The sequence below is a fragment of the Amia ocellicauda genome, chromosome 12 (assembly GCF_036373705.1).
Source record: "Amia ocellicauda isolate fAmiCal2 chromosome 12, fAmiCal2.hap1, whole genome shotgun sequence".
Classification (NCBI taxonomy): domain Eukaryota; kingdom Metazoa; phylum Chordata; class Actinopteri; order Amiiformes; family Amiidae; genus Amia; species Amia ocellicauda.
In genome coordinates, this window is record NC_089861.1 from 16,225,372 (window position 1) to 16,247,215 (window position 21,844).

Genomic DNA, 21,844 nt, shown 5'->3' on the forward strand with positions numbered 1-21,844 from the left:
TGAGCATTGTTTCTGACCATGTCCATCCCTTGATGACCACCATGTACCCATCCTCTGATGGCTACTTGCAGCAGGATAATGCACCATGTCACAAAGGTCGAATCATTTCAAATTGGTTTCTTGAACATGACAATGAGTTCACTGTACTAAACTGGCCCCCACAGTCACCAGATCTCAACCCAATAGAGCATCTTTGGGATGTGGTGGAACGGGAGCTTCGTGCCCTGGATGTGCATCCCACAAATCTCCATCAACTGCAAGATGCTATCCTATCAATATGGGCCAACATTTATAAAGAATGCTTTCAGCACCTTGTTGAATCAATGCCACGTAGAATTAAGGCAGTTCTGAAAGCGAAAGGGGGTCAAACACAGTATTAGTATGGTGTTCCTAATAATCCTTTAGGTGAGTGTATATTCACTACTTGCACTCGAACACTACTCAAAATAACTCTGTTTCAGCAAATCTTGTCATATTGCCAACTTAAATAGTATACTTAACACTGAAGAATCTTATAAATATTATTCAACCAGCAATTATAATTAAATAATGAAAATATGCAGCCACTAGACCCAGAAATGACTTTGTTTGTCACGTGTCATGACATTGCACAAAAAACGTGATATAGAAGTGTGACTAATACTAACGCATCAAAAGCCAATAAAAAGTACTTTGGATGGTTTAGGATTCAACATTCCCTTTAAGAGCATCTGTACATCTGTTTTTGTGAATGGAGGGTATTTTGAAACTAATTAAATAAGGAAACAAATGTTCCGAAATGGAATAAATGTACATAATCAAAGTATCCTTAGACAAAATTATGTATTTTTTATTATTTATATGTTTAGCAAAAGCCTTTATCTGGGGTAGTTCTGATGCAAATAACTGCTTGAATATCTAGAGACTTGTATTGATTGCATAACATTCAAATACATGTGATGGTCTGCTTTTAATGAATAAACAACAACATGATGGACAATGTAATTTTGATGCTGAAACCAGTGTAGTTTCTGTTGAAGTCAAGCAATCCCTACTCTGAGGCATTTTCATATTCTTAAGTATTCATGGAAATGAGACTGACTTTGACAGATGGTATGGAGCAACCCATTAGTGATTATCATTGGTGTAGCTGAGTTTCAAACTGTGTATTCTCTGGTGCAGTATAAGATTAACATTGCATTCTGTTGAGCGTCAGTGCTGTTGGGACCATTGCAAACGTGACTGAATGCTGATCCTTGTTTGTAGAGAGAGGTAGGGGGTAGAAATCCTTTAGCTTGGCTTAGACTCTGGCATTAACATAAATTGCAGAGACAGATGGTATGTGGAGTGGACACGTGTCCCACTGCTAGGATCAAGCAGACTGATATCCAGAACTGACCCTCTTCTAACATATTCATAAATAGAGAAAAAACCCTGAACATACCAGCGGCATAACAAACATGTATCTTCTCCAACCCTATTCCTGTCCCCGATGTACTATTAGTATTCCTGTATTATGTATATTTACAGCTTTAATATTCTCATATAAAAACTGAATGGATTTTATCCTTTTTTTGGGGATCAAATTATTTATATGTTTATTGTGTTACACAATACAACCACAATTATACATACTTTTACCAAAATCATTTACACTTTACACAAACACAATGGTTAGAGCACCTTGAACAATTAGTAATTTACCCCTGGCAGGGAATTCCAGATTTTGTGTGCGTGTGTGAATTTAGAAATTAAAATAGCTGCCTTGGTACTGGGGTTATGGTTTAATACAGGGTTAAAGTTATTTTAAACTGTTATCATGAGTTATTCATACTTAAGCTTTGTTATTTAATTTATTAATTTAAGTTATTTATTTTAGTAGCAAAACAAAACTATAGCAGGTTATTGGTATTTCATTTTGCCTATTTAGTCTCCCAGACCATATCCCAGAACATTGAATGACGTTACCTTTTCTGTCTTCTGTTTACATGCCACCATTACAATCCCACATCGTCATGTAGCCTAACCACCTTTCTTGTTTCACAATGATTAATATTTTTTCTTCATAATTTTTCCACATGTACACCTAATTTTAATGCAAGGTCTTTTTTATTCATGATGTGTATGGGACTAGTATGAATACATTAAGTGAAAAAGAACACGCTCTAGAAGTATTGTATTCAAGTAAACTTTTTTTTTTTTTTTGCTGTGAAAGGTTCCATTGTCATTAAGGTGTGTTGGGTATTTTCCGTTTTGAATTAAAGCTTCTGGTTATTTTGCATAGCTTTTTATTTGCATTTTCTATGCACTATGGACTCACTGTGTGTGAGTGGCTTCTTTTTCACTGATATTTGAAACCCTGTTAACGAAACATTGCAACTGCATTTGTGACTACAAATATTTCACCAAAAAATTATATATATTACAATAACTATTTTTAACTATCATATTCTTTGTTTAACTTTTTTCATAATGGTTTGATGATAATTCAAACTGATACTCATTTCATATTTTTTATGTTTGCATGGTTCCAATATTTAGAGGAATAGCCTGCAGAGAGAAAAAATACATGTGAAAAAGTAGCACCACTATGGTTTTGCTTTTGCAATATGTTTAGTTTTTTGTTTTGTTTCAGAATTGTTTTATAACTCCATTGCACATTCATTAATTAAAATGTATAATATAAACATATGAATAACATTTTGTAATTGATTGGCTTTTTAGTTTTTTCCAAAGCAGTACAATAAAGCAAAAATCATGAATCCATCACAGCATTTTAAATCTGCATATGTGTTGAGGTAATCAAATACAATTCATAGTGTGTTCTATATCTTAAAACAAATAAGTAAACTCATGCTCATAATAAAACACATCAGCATGATATCTTAGTCAATTAACAGGATGCTTATATTAAGTATTAATGACTTTCAGAATTTGTAATCAGTTTAACAGATTGTTGGGTTATTTGTGAAAATATATGTATATATATATATATATATATATATATATATATATATATATATATATATATATATATATATATATATATAGTTAAATATTAGAACAGGAAATATAGCCACACTTTTAATATTTTCATGCATTGTTTCTGAAATACAGGAATGTTTCCTTATAATCCCATTGGAATGCTTTTTGATCTTGCTCACACTGCAATTGTTTCTGATTTATTTTATGTTATTGCCTCTATGGACTTGTTTATGAACCTTGTAACCTGTAATGTGTAAAATGTGTGTTTTAGACCCTCATTACATGTTCCAACTGGAACAATAATGATAACAGACCTATTGATGACTATTAATCATGTCAGAGAGGTTAATCCTTTTCTGAAGTATAATTGTAAAATAAAATATTAAAATCAACTGACAATATTTTGCTCTGATACTGCAGATATAGCTCTAGATCTGGGTGAAGGTACAGTAATGTAAATGGAAAGACCAATACTTAAATAGGAGTATCCATAGATGTGTAGATTACAGCAGGTTAATCATCTCTATAAGTATTTTCTTCTTAATACTTATACATTTTACACTTTATAAACAATAAAGGGATTACTTAAAAACAAAAAAGTAACTATTTGGATTTAATGGGAACACAATTCCTGAATATCCCAAGGTTTGAACCAACAGACCAATACTTAAAGATAGTTCACCATATATTTGGCCCAACCTTGGTCTTAGTAACAGCTGCTCTACTTTTAAAAGGTACAGAACAATTGCCATTACAATCAGATGTGTTTTTTGCGGTAGGGAAATAAATAGTATTATGTAAGTGTTTATACTATTTTGTTTTAAGTCATTCACTTTTATTCAGAAATGTTTATTTAAGAAGGAAGGAAAAAACATGTTGGTGTTAGTTCAAAATGTAGTCTTCCTGTGTTGTATCAGTTTCCAAATTCACTCGTAGTTCAGTGTTGTTGTGGGAAAAAATTGAAAAAAAATTAACAAAATTTAACCCCTTAAGCTGACAAATCCCTCTGGCACCCTTAAAAGTACACCAAATTCATGTGCTTCTCTTTAATCCCATGTGTGCTCTTCACTGTTGTGTTTGCCAAGTGTTTGGTATCCCTTGAAAGCTGAGACTCTCAGCTTTCTAATGATGTGAAGCATTCTCTGATGTGAAAACAATGTTTTTATTTATCCCCACCACATGTACTTGGTCTGAGTAGGAATACAAAATCTCAGAAAATATTGACAATTATGACATATTCTAGAACCAGACAGTCTACTGATCAAAACAAGACCATCCACGTTTTGGTAGAAGAAACACACACTGGGAGAGAGCTCAAAATGTCAAGATGGAAAACTCTGTTTACATTGTACTAATACACACCGGTTTTACAAACTTGGATCTGATCTTCTCTGTGTTTGATAAAACATCAAGTAATATATAATGCATTCATCGTTAGGTTGTTCTGAACAAAACATGCCTATTTGCAAAGAAATCTGAACTGCTTAAATTTCAATAAAAACTGGAAAAATGGGTGTGTTCTAAATCTTTCGACTGGTAGTGTATATATAATATATATATTATATACTCACCCAAATAAGCTGCAGGTGCTTAGCATTACCATGATGAATTAGTAGCTTGTGCTCAGCAGCCTGATGCATCATAGCATATAGGACTTTTTACAAAAGCATGAAAAATAGAGATAGCATGCATTTCATACTAGCTATGGGCTTCTGAGAAATTGCACACTTACATAATACCCTTCCAGGATTTTACTGGTCATCTTATAACAATATATATATATATATATATATATATATATATATATATATATATATATATATATATTGCAGTAACTATGATCAGTTTGAATGTTCTTTGTTTGTTCTTGGTGGCACGATTACTTCAGTGTGGACTTTTGGAATGGCATATTTTTAAGTATCCAGTCATTAAGTAATTGAATGGACCATTTTGCTGCATGGAACACAAAAGCAAGTCCTGTAGTCCTTGCTTCCCATGCGTGCATCCTCTGTTCAAAAGATGAAAAGTCAGGGAAACATTATAACTGTTACAGAAGAATTTGTAAAGCACAATTTCCAACTGGATTTCATCTACACATAGGGTAAATACACTTTTTTCACTGAATATGTGTACATCTACTTAACCCAATAGATCACATTCATTTTTACACATTTATCAAGAGAAGTAAGTCACCCCAATAAAATGTTTTATTTCCTTGCCACTGATAAGAACAAGTGAACAGCAGGTAAATGTTTTTAAATTGATCAGAAAATAACTATATTTTTCTATATTATTATTATTATTATTATTATTATTATTATAGGTGCATTTGCTTCTTACACACACTCTCAAGAAGGATCTTGCTTATCTCAAGTTATATTCTAAAATTAAAAGTTACAGATTTAAAAAACTGTGTTATGAAACTGTCAGCATTGTATTGGCAAAGTCAATTATGCTCTAGAATGGGAACTAAAAACCTACTGATCCAGATTGTCTGGTTTTAAACTGCATGACACCCAGCTGCCAGTTTGTTCATGATACATGAGATGTTTGTTTCTGTTCTGACTGAGATCTTGTTCAGTAAGTATTTAGGGTGTGAGCACTCAGAAGTATTAACATTTTAAATTATGTTTAGTACAATTTCTAGATGCTTACATTTCCCTTCATTTCAGTTCACTTGTTTTTCTTTTTTGACAAATTAATTGCAGGAAAAATGTGCTTAAGTGTCTGTTGTTATAAAGGTAAATAAACATTCACTGGCCATGTTGGAAACTTTCTTTGAAAAAGAAAACAGCTTGTGATTCAATCAAGTATCTATCACACGACAACTCTTATGTTGTTTACATTCCCCAGTAGCAAAGTTATTAGAAAGAAAAACTGTTGCAACTTTGCCAACTCATGAAGCAAAAAAAAAAAATTCACACATAAACCTCTGCAACACTCAATTACCCAACAAAACACGTCCGTATAGTAATTCATTAATTAAAGTGTTGTTTTAATTTAACTCCTGGGTGTTGCAGAGCTTTTTTGTGAACAAATAGTTAGATGGTTGTTTGCTACCATAAGTGGCAACCAACTAAACTACTTTCTTATTTGGGATTGTTGGTTTACACACAACAATGGCTGGTAATCTTCCACTTGAATGGCATCATTAGAACAACCTTGCAAGGGCCAGAGTTATCATGCATGACATCTGTAGAGTGCACATAAATCCTACTGAATACTAAATGGGATGCGGCTACTCCAGTAGCAGATTTATTGTTCTCTTTGTGTTTTAGATTTTATTGTCTTTACTCTCCTTCTTATGAAGGCAGCTGATTTCTGATCCGTGAATAAATCAACCGTCTAGTAAGAGAGAGAGAACAAAATGGACACTGAAGGGTATCTCACATTTTGTGTTATTTTGTGTTTTTTTATCTTATAAGGGTCACACCGCTGTCTGTTACATTATCGTTGTAGATGGACAATCTTCTATTTCCTTTGTGTACCACTTTCCCTTTGTTTGGAGTAACATAAATTTGTTGAAAGTGGAAATATAGTTTATGGGAAAGGCTGCATAAATCTGTTATTTATTCCTTTTTTAATTTGTATGTCTGAAAGGCATCAAATCAAATCAACAAATTATTTTTAGTTTATTAAATAATTTTCAATTGTGTAACGTGTAACAGGCAGTTATTGTGTTCAGTAGTTTTTCTATGAAGAATGTCAATACATCCAGCAAAACAATACAAATAAATACATAATAAAATAATTGTGTAAATTGAATTATATTTATTTTTTGATGTTTTTAATGAAAACAGTATCTTAGAACAAGTGTCTGATTTGACTGCCAACAGTAATTATTTCTTAGGATTCTTCCTTCTTGGGGCATGAATATCTTCCCTTCAGCATTTTTTTAGTGTATTTATTAAAAAATACAATAAATTAAATAATAATAATAATCGTGAAATGGATTATTACCAGAAATACATTTATAGAATTCTTCTTTATCAGCAAGAACTCTACTTTTGCTACAGAATATTTTTCCTAAAAATTTTAGGATCAGCTGGGTATTGAGCATGACAAATAAGATTAAATATAATGTGAGACATTATACAAAATTACATGGACAACAATAATCTGACATATACTCAGCAAAAAACGTCCTCTCACTTTCAACTGCTTTTATTTTCAGCAAACTTAACGTGTAAATATTTGTATGAACATAAAAAGATTCAACAACTAAGACATAAACTGAATAAGTTTCACAGACATGTGACTAACAGAAATTGAATAATGCATCCCTGAACAAAGGGGGGGTCAAAATCAAAAGTAACAGTCAGTATCTGGTGTGGCCACCAGCTGCAGTGCCAGTTCTTGCTGTGAGATGTTACCTCACTCTTCCACCAAGGCACTTGTAAGTTCCCAGACATTTCTGGGGGGAATGGCCCTAGCCTTCACCCTCCGATCCAACAGGTCCCAGACGTGCTCAATGGCATTGAGATCCGGGCTCTTCCCTGGCCATGGCAGAACACTGACATTCCTGTCTTGTAGGAAATCACGTCCAGCGAAGGTGGGTTTGTGCCCCTAGGCGACGTTGTTGCCGGTGATGTCTGATAAGGACCTGCCTTACAACAGGCCTACAAGCCCTCAGTCCAGCCCTCTCAGCCTATTGCGGACAGTCTGAGCACTGATGGAGGGATTGTGCTTTCCCGGTGTAACTCAGGCAGTTGTTGTTCCATCCTGTAGCTGTCCCGCAGGTGTGATATTCGGATGTACCGATCCTGTGCAGGTGTTGTTACACGTGGTCTGCCACTGCGAGGACAATCAGCTGTCCTTCCTGTCTCCCTGTAGCGCTGTCTTAGGCGTGTCACAGTATGGACATTGCAAATTATTGTCCTGGCCACATCTGCGGTCCTCATGCCTCCTTGCAGCATGCCTAAGACACGTTCACGCAGATGAGCAGGGACCCTGGGCATCTCTCTTTTGGTGTTTTCAGAGTCAGTAGAAAGTTCTCTTTAGTGTCCTAAGTTTTTATAACTGTGACCTTAATTGCCTACCGTCTGTAAGCTATTAGTGTCTTAACGACCGTTCCACAGGTGCATGTTCATTAATTGTTTATGATTCATTGAACAAGCACAGAAAACATTGTTTAAACCCTTTACAATAAAGATCTGTAAAGTTATTTGGATTTTTACACAATTATCTTTAAAATACAGTGTCCTGAAAAGGGACGTTTCTTTTTTTGCAGAGGATATATTGCATGTGATTTTTTTTTTTTTTTCAGAATTTGCAGCAGTGAATGCTTTGCATAAGGTTTATCTTACCTTTATTTATACTATATTCTAAATCGTTTCTGTATTTAAATGATCTTTTAAATAATTGATTCAAATTTGATAATTTTTTCGATTCATCGATTAATTATTTTTTTTGTTATTTGAACATGGCACCCTTACTAGATTGTATTATATAATATTAATTCTACAGTATTAATGTAGTTCTCTTTCTGTGTTTGTGTTCTTTGTCCCAATAGCAAGTATTAACTCAACATGCCATCAATTTACATTTAAAGTATGTACATGAATCGTCACATTTTTCAAGAATTTAGTAATATTCCCAGTTCATAGATAGCAGTTTAATGCATTTCTGGTTTTACAAGGTAAAAAACTAAATATTAAAACCTTAAAAAATATAAACCTGAAGAAACACAAGGTAATTGTATAAAATAATAAAACACATTTTGTCATATACCTTCTATAGAAATGTATATGTAAAAGAAAAAAAACTGACTTTCACTTTAAGGTATTAAAAAAAACACTGAAAAGGAACAAAAACAAATATTGGAAATTGTTTCTTGAAAACGGCTCATATCAACAAACTAACATAAGCAAACGTTATGAAAAAAACCAGATATGAAGTTGGCAGAACAGAAAAATGTCTGATATGGAGAAATGGAGCGCCGATGGCCAGTGTCTGCGGGCCACCTAGGCGCCCATTAGGATCCAGGAGCAAGGCCCCTGAGGGACCTTTTGCTATTTCATAGGTCTATTTCATGACAATGTTACAGTGCCTCTCGCCTCTTATTTTATTTTGAAACAATGTGATTGGCTTGCGGTGCCTTTCGCAATGCCTGCACACAAAACGAGTTTCCTCTCTGTTTGCAGATCCTGATATTTTAGGTTTAATACAGCTGGAAGCTGCACTGCGATATTTGCTCCTGCAACTTTTCATTTTCACAGCTTGCACATTTTTTTAAATTTAATCAGGCCCTTTATTTAATGATTAGAATATATCAAAATATGCTTAACATCAAACTGCATTACATATATGAGAATTGTGCTAGCATTTGCAAGAATGCTGAGTAGTTGATATTCAGGTTTTCAGAGATGAGTACATGACTAAATTCAAAACATATTTTTCATATTAGTAAACTGTGAATCATTTAAAGTTTTTGTCAATTAATTGCTTAAGCTTTGATGGAGCTCACGGTGTCAAAACAAATTCCTATTACACAAGTAAACTAGTTATGATTAGTTAGTGATTAGTTATATGATTAGTTAAGCCTTTGCTAAAATACATATTCATATTCATACTCATATGTTTTTATTTTTGTAGCATGTGAGTTACAGATATAGTTATAATGTTATAATGGAATGTTGTTCCACTACATAAGAGCAATAAAATGATTTGTTTAATCATAGTTTTACATTTTTCTGCTGTTACTGCAACAACACTACATTTATACATTTTTGAGGTTTAGGATATTTGTGGGGAGCTCAAACAAACCAAAAACTGCCTTATTCTGTATTGGTTTGCCAAATATTATTTGTTCTAATGTGTCATTTGTGTTTGGTATTTGTTGCTTTAAAATAGTAATATTTAATAATAATAATTTAATAATAACAGAGTGAACAATAATACATAGCCAGTCTAATCTTGCTTGGTTTGCATTAGTTAGTCTAGTTTCTATGACAACATGGACATTGCAGGTATATTTGCCTTACCTTTATCATGCCTTGAGATCACTACAAAGGGTGGGTGTGGTTGAATACATGTAAACTGTTCATGGAAAATGTTATAGTTCTAATTACATATTTGCAGAGGTAATTGTGGATGGATCAGGACTGCAGTCTTGGTTTAATGGATCAATTTAAGGCAGCTTTACTTGATACAGTAGCCATTTTAATATCTGAGTAAAACAAGAACCATCAGAAATAACCATCTACAAAAAGGAAATAAAAGACAATCTATACTTAAGACAAAATGATGCAGTGCTGGGCGGCACAATGAGACACCACCCTGTGAGGCTGTGGCAATCCCCGAACCCAGGTGGGCCTGATTTAAAACAGGGAGCAATCCGTTTCCTGGTGTGGAGAGGCAGGAGTAGAACCTGGGAGTAGGAGCGCAGCGTGGTGTACTGTTTTGTGAGTACTAGAGAAGAAGGATTGCTTTTGGTTAAAGGGTACTTTGTTTGTCAATGACTTGGATTATGGATTACTGACTGGATTGTTTGCTGTATTGTCTTGTTCATGTTTATAATTAGTATATGTGTAGGATAGGGGCTTGTTTAACTGTGTTTAGTTTAAGCTCAAGAGGATCTAGGGTTTTGTCTACATTTTGTACGTCTCTTTATGTATATACAGTGAGGGAAAAAAGTATTTGATCCCCTGCTGATTTTGTACGTTTGCCCACTGACAAAGAAATGATCAGTTTATAATTTTAATGGTAGGTGTATTTTAACAGTGAGAGACAGAATAACAAAAAAAAAATCAGAAAAACGCATTTCAAAAAAGTTATAAATTGATTTGCATGTTAATGAGGGAAATAAGTATTTGATCCCCTATCAATCAGCAACCCTTCTTGGCAATCACAGAGGTCAGACGTTTCTTGTAGTTGGCCACCAGGTTTGCACACATCTCAGGAGGGATTTTGTCCCACTCCTCTTTGCAGATCCTCTCCAAGTCATTAAGGTTTCGAGGCTGACGTTTGGCAACTCGAACCTTCAGCTCCCTCCACAGATTTTCTATGGGATTAAGGTCTGGAGACTGGCTAGGCCACTCCAGGACCTTAATGTGCTTCTTCTTGAGCCACTCCTTTGCTGCCTTGGCTGTGTGTTTTGGGTCATTGTCATGCTGGAATACCCATCCACAACCCATTTTCAGTGCCCTGGCTGAGGGAAGGAGATTCTCACCCAAAATTTGATGGTAAAAAAAGTTGATACCAAAGAGCTCGATTTTGGTCTCATCTGACCGCAACACATGGTCTTGTAGCCCATTCCAGCCTTGTGTAGGTCTACAATCTTGTCCCTGACATCCTTGGACAGCTCTTTGGTCTTGGCCATGGTGGAGAGTTTGGAATCTGATTGATTGATGGCTTCTGTGGACAGGTGTCTTTTATACAGGTAACGAGCTGAGATTAGGAGCACTCCCTTTAAGAGAGTGCTCCTAATCTCAGCTCGTTACCTGTATAAAAGACACCTGGGAGCCAGAAATCTTGCTAATTGATAGGGGATCAAATACTTATTTCCCTCATTAACATGCAAATCAATTTATAACGTTTTTGAAATTCGTTTTTCTGGATTTTTTTGTTGTTATTCTGTCTCTCACTGTTAAAATACACCTACCATTAAAATTATAGACTGATCATTTCTTTGTCAGTGGGCAAACGTACAAAATCAGCAGGGGATCAAATACTTTTTTCCCTCACTGTGTATATATATATATATATATATATATATATATATATATATATATATACACACACACCAATCAGCCATAACATTATGACCATCTGCCTAATATTGTGTAGGTCCCCCTTTTGCCGCCAAAACAGCCCTGACCCGTCGAGGCATGGACTCCACTAGACCTCTGAAGGTGTGCTGTGGTATCTGGCACCCAGATGTTAGCAGCAGATCCTTTAAGTCCTGTAAGTTGCAAAGTGGGGCCTCCATGGATCGGACTTGTTTGTCCACTCACAGTACTCGATTGGATTGAGATCTGGGGAATTTTAGAGGCCAAGTCAACACCTTGAACTTGTGATTCATCAGACCAGGCCACCTTTTTCCATTGCTCCGTGGTCCATTTCTAATGCTCACTTGCCCATTGTAGGCGCATTCGGCAGTGGACAGGGGTCAGCATGGGCACCCTGACTGGCCATCACAATTTGGCCCTTGTCAAAGTCGCTCAGATCAGATCAACTTTGAGGACAAAATGTTCACTTGCTGCCTAATATATCCCACCCACTGACAGGTGCCATGATAACGAGATTATCAGTGTTATTCACTTCACCTGTCAGTGGTCATAATGTTATGGCTGATCTGTGTATATATATATTAATAATGATTTGCCATTTTTACAGCAGCTCCAGCAAAGCAGGTGATGGGTTCAATACAATACACTTCTATAGGTCTGATCTTCACTATTGAAAATATAATTTGGTTACTTTTAGCAGGTTGCTTTTTGTATCTTTTCTCTATGAAAATCTCTCTGTGCGTATTCAGCCCAAAGACCCTTGAGAGTGGATACAGAATAAGCACAGTAACGGTTTTAATAAGTACTTGAATAGCTCCATCCATGCAAGAATAAATTGTGCATTGAACTGTTACAATCAACAATTGTATAGTAGTCAACATCTTACAAAATTAAAATAATGTAGACAGTAATAAATAAACATTCTATAGAACTTTTATGATTCAACATTTTGTTATACAGGGGACAAACTCATAACTTAAAAAAAAAAAAAAGATTATACTACAAAGTATTCATTACAAATAATACTGACTAATACTAGGTGTCTCTCCCAGGGAGTTGCTTTTCATTTTAACAAAGCAGTATCAATCTGTGCCAGCAGCATGTTCTGGATTTTGGAACTCAAGATGAAGGCTATTTATTATCCTTCTTCAATTCCTTGGCCAGTACATTACCAGGCACAGAGTATTTTGCTTCTTATTGTATTGATGTATCTTTGATACGTCAATCTTTATTTTTCCATATTATATTTGTGAAATGTGTTCAATGCATCAACTTTATGATGGAAATTTAATTATGATATAGGCCTAAGTAGAATTTAGTAGGTCATGACTGGGTATTGTTTTAAATACACGTTTCTTTATAATCTAGGTTGTCTTGTCTTCAGCAGTCTAAGCAGTTCCCTATTTTTCGATGCATCTTCCTGTATGTGCAAAGCAGGAAGCAAGACTGTAAGTACCTAAAAACATAATTGTATAAAGGCTTTGTTTCTGTTGTAGAACGTTTCACTTGAATCTGAAAAGATAGAACTACTGTGACAGAATATCATACAAAAAACATGGTTTCCTGTACTGGGAAAGAATAGTCTGAAACGAGGCAATTTTAATTTATCTTACCTTATTATCTGGCTTTCTAGGGAAAATAAAATAAAACTAGTAATATCTGAAGGTCCTACACCTGGCTTCTCTAGAGAGTCACAGTACTAATGTCCTACTTTCTTTGAACCAGATATTTATTTTTGGGAAGTACACTACAATCTCCTTGTCTTGCTTTTCTTTTTTTCATTTAACAGACTTGTTCTTTGTTCTTAGCACTTAGTTTGTTCAGTGTGCCAAAACAATAACTATAGCTTGTTACAGGCTGTGAATACAGGTGAACTCTTCATTTAAAGTAGACCAGATATTTATTATTAGTCATCCTGGGTGAAATGTAAAGTGTGTGGCTTCTGGTTTTTGATGTATTTTTTTTCTGTTTATGATTTGATTCGTTTTAAGTATACATTTTCTGGGAGCATTGTGCGGTACATAACTGGTTCTTGTTTGTATGTGCATATCGCTTGTACATAGATAGTATTACAATAGTATTAACACAAATTAAAACAAAACTATATCCAAAGCCAGACATTGGAAATTAAATGCTGTATCTGAATGTGAAATACATTTTTCAGGTCTTCTGTTTTCAACTACTGCATTTACCAAAATGATTGATTTATATGTCCTCATGTGTTAGTTGGAGTGTGTAAGTAAAGTCATTATTTTTCTTTTCCATTCAATCATTTATGTAACTTAAAATTCAAAGGTAAATCTTTAATCACAATCATGGTTACTGTAAATACTGTGAAGGAGAAACGTGTTCCCTCTTCACTAACCACAAACATGTCCAATACTTAATGATCAGTAGACAACATTATGTATAAGGGAGGCTGAACTGAAGTACAAACAAAATATAATAACTTGTGTACATCCTATGTAAAAAACTGACCTAGAGAATATCCTCTCTTGCCAACTGACAAACTTCTTCCCAGAATTGTAATTGTACATTAGTGTCGTTCATTCTTGTGCATTCCTTTCCCTGACTCTCCTTATAACCTGCTGGGTCATATTATAGTCCCTATCAGGAAATGGGCATCCCTGTTTCATCTTTTCCTCAGTGGTGCATTGTAATACTTCTAATTGAAACCATACTGCTGTGCCATTTACCAAAGTTTGACCTGTCTCTCATAAAAAATCCATTGGATCATATGGACATAATTACCAACAGTATAGATACAGTTACATTAAAGGCAATTTAAAGTGCAAAACTAAGTGCAGATATAATAAAGAGCTATAGGAGGGAGCATCAAGGTTGGGAGCAGGTAAGTGCAAGTTTAAAATTGCATTACAAGTTTGAGTGTTATTTTGTCCAGAAAGGGAGATCAGAGGAATCATAAGTACAGCCTGTAAAGGTGTGTCTTTAATGGTGCCAGAAAGCTGTCAGGCACTTGGCAGAGCTGACATTGATGGGCAGGTTGTTCTGCAACTTGGAGGCAAGGGTGGAGAGGGAGCAGGCTCTGGAGCAGGGAGTGTAACCAGGAGGGAGTTGATGTAGACCAGGCACGAGAGAACCACGAGGAGTTGTGTGGACTAGTTGGTGAGGAAGTGTCAAATTCTTGATGTTGATTGTGAGTGCTTCTAGAAAGAGATCGCAGATAGATGGGTAGAGATACTCAATTACTCTAAAACCAAATACATATTAGACAAGCCACAAATGAGTTAGTAATTACTTGCTACAGTTATATGTAAGTTTTTAAAAACAGGACAATTATCATACTATTAAAAATATGTCCTTCATTTCTCATTCCCTATGCTCTGCTTGGTAAAGAAGCAAATAGTAAAATAGCACAATGATGACTTTCATTCTTGGAGAGATCAGAAACAGCTTAAATAAATATTGTTTGAAAAAACAACAACATTATAATAAAGAAACAATACAAAAATGTTTCAACTCCTGCATCTGACTAGCTGTTGATTTATTCATGATTTATAACATTTACCCATTTGTCTTATGTACAATATTATTGAAGTTCTTTTGCAGTAGATAGCTCTGAAAAGGCTAACTAAACATTTATCAAGAAGATAAAAACAACACTACCTTCGTATAGGCAGTCATTTGTAGACAGAATTAGGACAACTATTTCCCATCAGTATAACATCGTACAGTTCCCAAAATACATCTGAAGATTTCTAGATTAACCACTTAATTGCCAAATGTCCTGCAATGTTTATTGCAGACTGAGGTACAATGCAATGCACTTTGGTATGTGATCTATTCCCTCTGTGTGTGTGTGTGTGTGTGTGTGTGTGTGTGTGTGTATATATATATATATATATACTCTGAATATGAGTGTCACTATTCCTATAATGATGTAAAGTAAAAAAGTTTATTTATATTGGAATTTGACTAATAGAGTTATAATACTTGTTAAGCGTAAACTATTAAGAAATTAATATAATGTACTACCTGTACTGATTTTCTCTATATTATTATCTTACATTTCAACATATAATACCTTTGTTTAATGTGCATTCATGCAGTTGGAAACTGGATATGGAAAGATTATTGGAAGTGTGGATTCAAATCCATGCAAATCTAACACATTTGTTTGTTTACTTCTGGCTTTCATCACTACCTGACTTTTATTTCCTTGATGATAAAAAAAGGCTAAAGCAAATTATGAGAGGTATTTCAAAATGTGTAGCTGGTCCAGTTGCAAGTAACAAAGTTTAACAGAATTATTCCAAGTAGGTCATGTATGTTAAGTCCATGAAACAAAGTTATTATTGCAGCATAAGTCTTTCAGTAATCATTCTCTAATTAAAACTGCAGAAATCAGACCCAGTCCATTATGAATAGTAAATGGTGTTAAAAGCAATTATATGAGGATCTACAGAGCTTTCATTTCTTTTGTAAGACATTACAGTGGAGCAGGAATTGACACAATGTTATTTTAAAGTGGTGAGCAGATTAGTTTTAATACAGCGATGTAATGACTCAGAGGACAGCAGAGGTGGACCCAAGTGCAAGCTCACAGACAGAGGAAGCACGGCTAACAATACAAAGGGGATATCCAAGAGATGAGGTTCAAAGACAGTCCAGGGGTCAATAGATGGGGCAAACAGGCTGAAACAGGCAATCCAAAGGGGTGGGCGAAAAGCGAAGGCGGGAACACAAGAAAGTAAATAGCCAGAGGTAGTGCTTAGAAATGCTGCAGTGAAGGAGTCAAGACTTGGGTGAAGTCAGTGGAGCTGGTAGGGAGAGGTAGAACCAATGAGTGTAGAGGGTTATTGGGACAAGTGCACATGGTATGTAGGAATGTTAATTGGGTGATTGCAGGGTTAGTATTCATGTGATGATGACCTCTGCTGGTGAACAAGTGAATTGTGGCTGACAGATGTGATAAGTAAGAAAAGAAGCTGCACAATTCACCAAGAGCTGAAAACAATATCTCAAATATATATGTGGTTTATGTGTTAAAAAAATATTCCACAGAGAAAAGACCAAAACAGCACATTATTTTAAAAGAAAGATGATTGTATTTCTACATTTAATAAATGTGATAGAAAAAACAATAACATATCAACTGGGCTCTGAGACCACACCCATTTTGTTAATTGGATTTCAAAGTTATATTTTTATCAGTCAGTATTGTACTTGCTTCTTTGCTAAACATCTCAGCTGGTGGTATCTACTCTATTTCTTAAAATCTTTGAACAGGCTGTGTGGGGTGGGAACTGTATTTCCTTACTAACTGGAAGATTCTGAACTTATTACTCATGTTTCTGCCCCATTGACTCACATCCTCACAGTGCGTCCATGTCACTTTGCTTTGAATTTAGCATCAGATATTACTGTTTTGTGGAAACCTAATGAAGCATTTCTGATTAATATTCTGAACACTTTTTATTTTTATTTTTTGTATAGGTGTTTCTGTGTATAAAGGTGGACCGATTGAAGATGATGGTACCTTTCACCAAAAAAGAAAATATCACCTGGAGTTGAAGGTCAGCTATTGTCCTAGAGAGATAGGAATCTTAATTCCCCATAATGATAGTTACAAACTGTGCCTACAAGCTTGACAAAGTTAATCAGCATGCAGTCCTTACACTTAAACAAAAGTGAGTATTCTAAATTACTAAATCTGCTGATCACACGGTATATGTTCTCACTCGGAGATATATGCTATTGGAATCAGTCATGTGGGGGGAGAAACCTTATTGATAGGCTGCTGGGATCTGCAGGCATTTATGCTATTTTATTTACCATTGTTGCAGTATTTTTTACTTTCATAGCTAAGCAAGTAAGTAGACTAAAGGCTATCCCAAATCAAAGCTTTGAGCCCCCCCCGAATAGCAAATTATGAAGTTGTATCCTATCACATAATGATTTATAAATAATAGAAATTATTTCTAACAATCAATTAAACCATGATATGGTACGGATTTGGACATTGCTATAGCAAAAATATCAAGTATGAAAGGTCTGTTACTTCAATTAATCTTAAAGGCAGTTAATTGGGTGGAACTGAAACTTGTTACAGTGTTTCAGTTTGGTATATTGAACAGTAATTCATGGTATACGTACAGTTATGTAAAGAAGAATGGTCAGAAATTGTCTAATCTAGTTTGACAGAGATTACATTTTGTAATTTTGCAAATTTGATATAGACTTTAACCAAAAGATTCACAATTGTAATTGCTGCCAAATGTGCTTACCATGAAGTATTTATTAACTCTAGGGAGTGGAGAATTATGATATTTCAGTTTTGTATATATATATATATATTAGGGATGAAACGGTTACCGGTTTCACGATAAACCACGGTGAAATTCCCGACGGTTAGTATTACCGTTTCAAATTTTAATTTTCATTAAAACCGTGTTTGATTACCGCGGCTTGAAAAACACTTGGTAAATACTGACCCGCAAGTTAGCAGCAGTGTGACGCAGGCGCAGCAGCAGCGCGGGTTTTGTTTTGTGTGAAAGCATGGTGGAAGGCAGAGACGGCGCTCAGAGTGTCATCGTGTTTCTAACGCAGTTTTGCCCAGTTCTGCGCTTTATCAATCGTACATCTTGTACACTTATTGCTGATGGATCTTCATTATTTGAATATCATATAACCTTTCCTGTCCTTATAAGCTCCAGACTCAGACAGACATGTAAACGTTAGACATTGTCTTATTAAAACACAGGTATTGTGTTTTAGCTCTGCGATTGCGGCGGCATCTGATCTGGGAGTGTTTATGTTTACAAAATGTAAATCGTGTTCAGTCCATATGGGTCAACAATGGCAACGAGCTGAGAGCAGCACTGACTGATGACCGCACTGCAATGACTCACTGACTCTGAGTCTGGCTGATTCGTTCGTCTTAAAAAGAAACCAAGTCGCCTCTCAACTCGTTGAGTGTTATAAAACTGACTGTATGTCCCATGTTTGATTACACATTCTTTCCGGTTTAAATAAATCTATCTAACAATCCTGTTTCGGTCTGCATTGGTGTCATTGAATCAGTGAATGGAATGAAATAATTGAATCGATTAACCATACTGAACTGAATCAAATGAATCAAGTAATTAAAAAGAGTCGAACTGCCCATCACTACTGTAGACAACTGTAGACAGCTGTGAGTCATTTGGTGTAAATCTCTACCAGATTTGCAAAATTACAAAATGTAATCCCTGTCAAGTTGGATGGGGATCGTTGGTGGACAGCAATCTTCAAGTCTTGCTACAGATTCTTAATCAGATTTAAGTCCAGGCCACTCTAGTACATTCACTTTCTTGTTTTTAAGCCCTTAAGTGTCTTTAGCTGTGTGATTGGGGTCATTGTCCTGCTGAAAGATGAATCTCCGTTCAAGTCTTAGCTCTTTTGCAAACTGAAGCAGGTTTTCCTCAAGAATTGGCCTGTATTTGGCTCCATCTATTTTCTCTCTACCCTGAAAAGCTTCCCAGTCCCTGCCAATGCAAAGCATCCCCATAACAAGATGCTGCCACCACCATGCTTCACAGCACGGGAATGGTGTTGCTGGGGGATGTGCTGTGTTGGGTTTGCAACAGATATGAAGTTTTGCATTTAGGCCAAACAATTCTTTTTTGTTTAATCAGACCACAGAATCTTTTGCCACATCTTTTTGCAAATTCCAAGTGGGTTTTTACATTTACATATTACATTCCTGGAGTACCTGAGCTATAGTTTCACATGTACAGTTTCTCCCATCTCAGCTATGAAACGCTGTAGGTGTTTCAGAGCTGTCTTGGTGGCTTCTCTGACCAATGCCCTTCTTACCCAGCAGCTCAGTTTGGGAGGATGGCCTGCTCTAAGCAGATTCTGGGTGGTGCCGTATACCTTCCACTTGATCACCTTGACTGTGCTCCAAGGGATATTCAGTGCCTTTGAAATCTTTTTATATACCTCATCAGATCTGTACCATTCCACAGCTTTATCCCAGAGTTGTTTTGAAAGTTCCTTGGTAGTATTTTTGCTTTGAATGCACTACCCAGCTGTGGGACCTCACAGAGACAGGTGAACCACTTTTTGTCCACACGGAATTTGGAAGGTAATTGGTTGAATTGAATGTTATTTTGGAGGGTCATAACAAAGGGGATGAATAATTAACTAATTGAGACTTTTCAGGTTTTTATTTTCAAAAGCAGAACACAGGATGTTGTGGTGCACTACATTCTGAAATTGTGAGGTTGCTGCAGTTATGGTTTAAGCAGTCAAGTGTGTGTACAGATGACTACATGGAGAATACTCAGTCTCCCAGCTTATGGAAAGCTGTGACTTGGCACAAAGAGACTTTAGCTCTCTCTTTTATTGTGGTTGTACAGTGTGTGATGAACTGGACTCACACCCAAGAAAGTAAAGTTGCCTAATCAGTGAAACTAAGCTGTCAGGCCTGAAAACCTTATTACAACAAACTGTTTTTACAAATTATACACATAGAATTTTCAACAAATTGTAAAACTAATAAATAACAGGTTATTAATACTGTATATTCACTGTATATTATGTTTCTCTGCAGGCTACCAGCAGTCAAATTCTATTGGATGTGTCTACTGTTTTTGACCAGACAGAGATGTAACCCGCCATTCTCCACTATGGTCTAGTCAACACCCCGCAAATATGATGGCTTCTGTTGTTGCCAGTGGAAGCAGGGATAAGCAGTCCCTGACCCTGAATGGGGTGGATCCTGAAACATGCATGATTGTGTTTAAAAATCACTGGGCTCAGGTACTCAGTCTTACCTCTTATTATCCACAACATGGGGCTCTGCACAGTAAGAAGGTTTCAATAGTAATTTCTTTGTAACAGGGGGCTTTATGATATATGGGCATATGGACACGCTGGACCATTTCCATGAGTCCTCATTTCACCTGCCGTAGAAATTTGGCAGGGAATTGAAAAACAATAAGTCCATTCAATTTGGTAAATACAGCAAGACTCTTGGCTTTTGAACACAAGCAATTTTTAAATGCTTTTTCTCACACTCTTGAAAGCAGGATTTACATTTCATGTGGGCTTTTTTCCCAGCCAACCAAAAAATAATTTAAAAAGTTACATATTTTTTTAGAAATACCTTACAAAATGTTTTAGTGTATATAAATAAAATATGATTTAATGGAACATGTAGCCTATTCCAGATAGTGATTACATAGTCTTTGTTTGCATAAAAGAAAGGATGGGCTTATCTTAAGTCTTGATTAGTTATTGCTGGAAATAAACAAATTGTTACCAGTACTGTGTCTGACCAAATTATTTCAGAACATAAGAAAGATTACCTGTTTGGCTGCTAGTACTTTAATGTTACAAGAATGTCATTAAGCTATTTTCAATAAAATAGCTTGTAAATTTGTTCTGGCTGGCCAGATCTTTCTGTCTGACTTTTTCTCTCCCATTTCCTGTACTGAATGCTCCTGCATTTCATTGTTATTCTTGTTTCATAGTTACCTTGAAGATGTTCCCTAGTTGGACTTCGTCAGTATTTTACAGCATTTTGAATTGTTGAATCAAGTATTCATATGTTCAAATTGTCTCTTTCTTTGTATTGTAATTTTTACAGAAGAGGAAAAGGGGGAAAAGTACATAAATCATTATATTTTAATAGAATAATTAAATTTTAAAAGGCAAATGCTTTTACATATGAAAAACATGTAAAACAACTCTTGAAGAAGATTAGCATTTCCCATAGGACAATGTTTGCATGTCATCACACAATTAAACACATGGACATTTTTATCCTTTACAAGGGCTTGTGAAATTGACTGTGATATGAATTGATAATTTCATAACAATATAAAAAGTGTAAATTATTACATAAATTATTATTTTTGTATTATTTATTTATAGGCGGACGCCCTTATCTAGGGCGACTTACAAAATATAAGTGAAGTACAAAGTGGAAGAATACAGTTCAGTACAAGGCATCAAACATTACAAATTCAGATTTACATAATACAAAGCATAATACAGTGTACAAAGTGAATACAAGAAATGAGGTCTTACATCAAGTTCTAGTAACGCAAGAAGCATGATAAAACATATAGTGCTATCTTACAGGAGAGTAAAGGACTAATATTACTAGCATTGTCTGAAAAGATGTGTTTTTAGTAAGCGCC

At 35.3% G+C, this 21,844-nt stretch overlaps 1 protein-coding gene across 2 annotated transcripts in view; it reads left to right on the top strand.

The window, feature by feature from the left end:
* Positions 1 to 21,844, top strand: part of fhip1aa (FHF complex subunit HOOK interacting protein 1Aa) — a 62,255-nt gene that overhangs the window by 14,210 nt on the left and 26,201 nt on the right. Inside the window, exons 2-4 of one of the 2 annotated variants that reach the window (XM_066718463.1) lie at positions 13,062 to 13,141; positions 17,151 to 17,230; positions 20,251 to 20,459. In XM_066718463.1, coding sequence (XP_066574560.1) covers positions 20,352 to 20,459 — 108 coding nt within the window. In that variant the 5' untranslated portion in view covers positions 13,062 to 13,141; positions 17,151 to 17,230; positions 20,251 to 20,351. The remainder of the gene's footprint in view (positions 1 to 13,061; positions 13,142 to 17,150; positions 17,231 to 20,250; positions 20,460 to 21,844) is intronic. The other variant, XM_066718464.1, reaches the window with a different exon arrangement.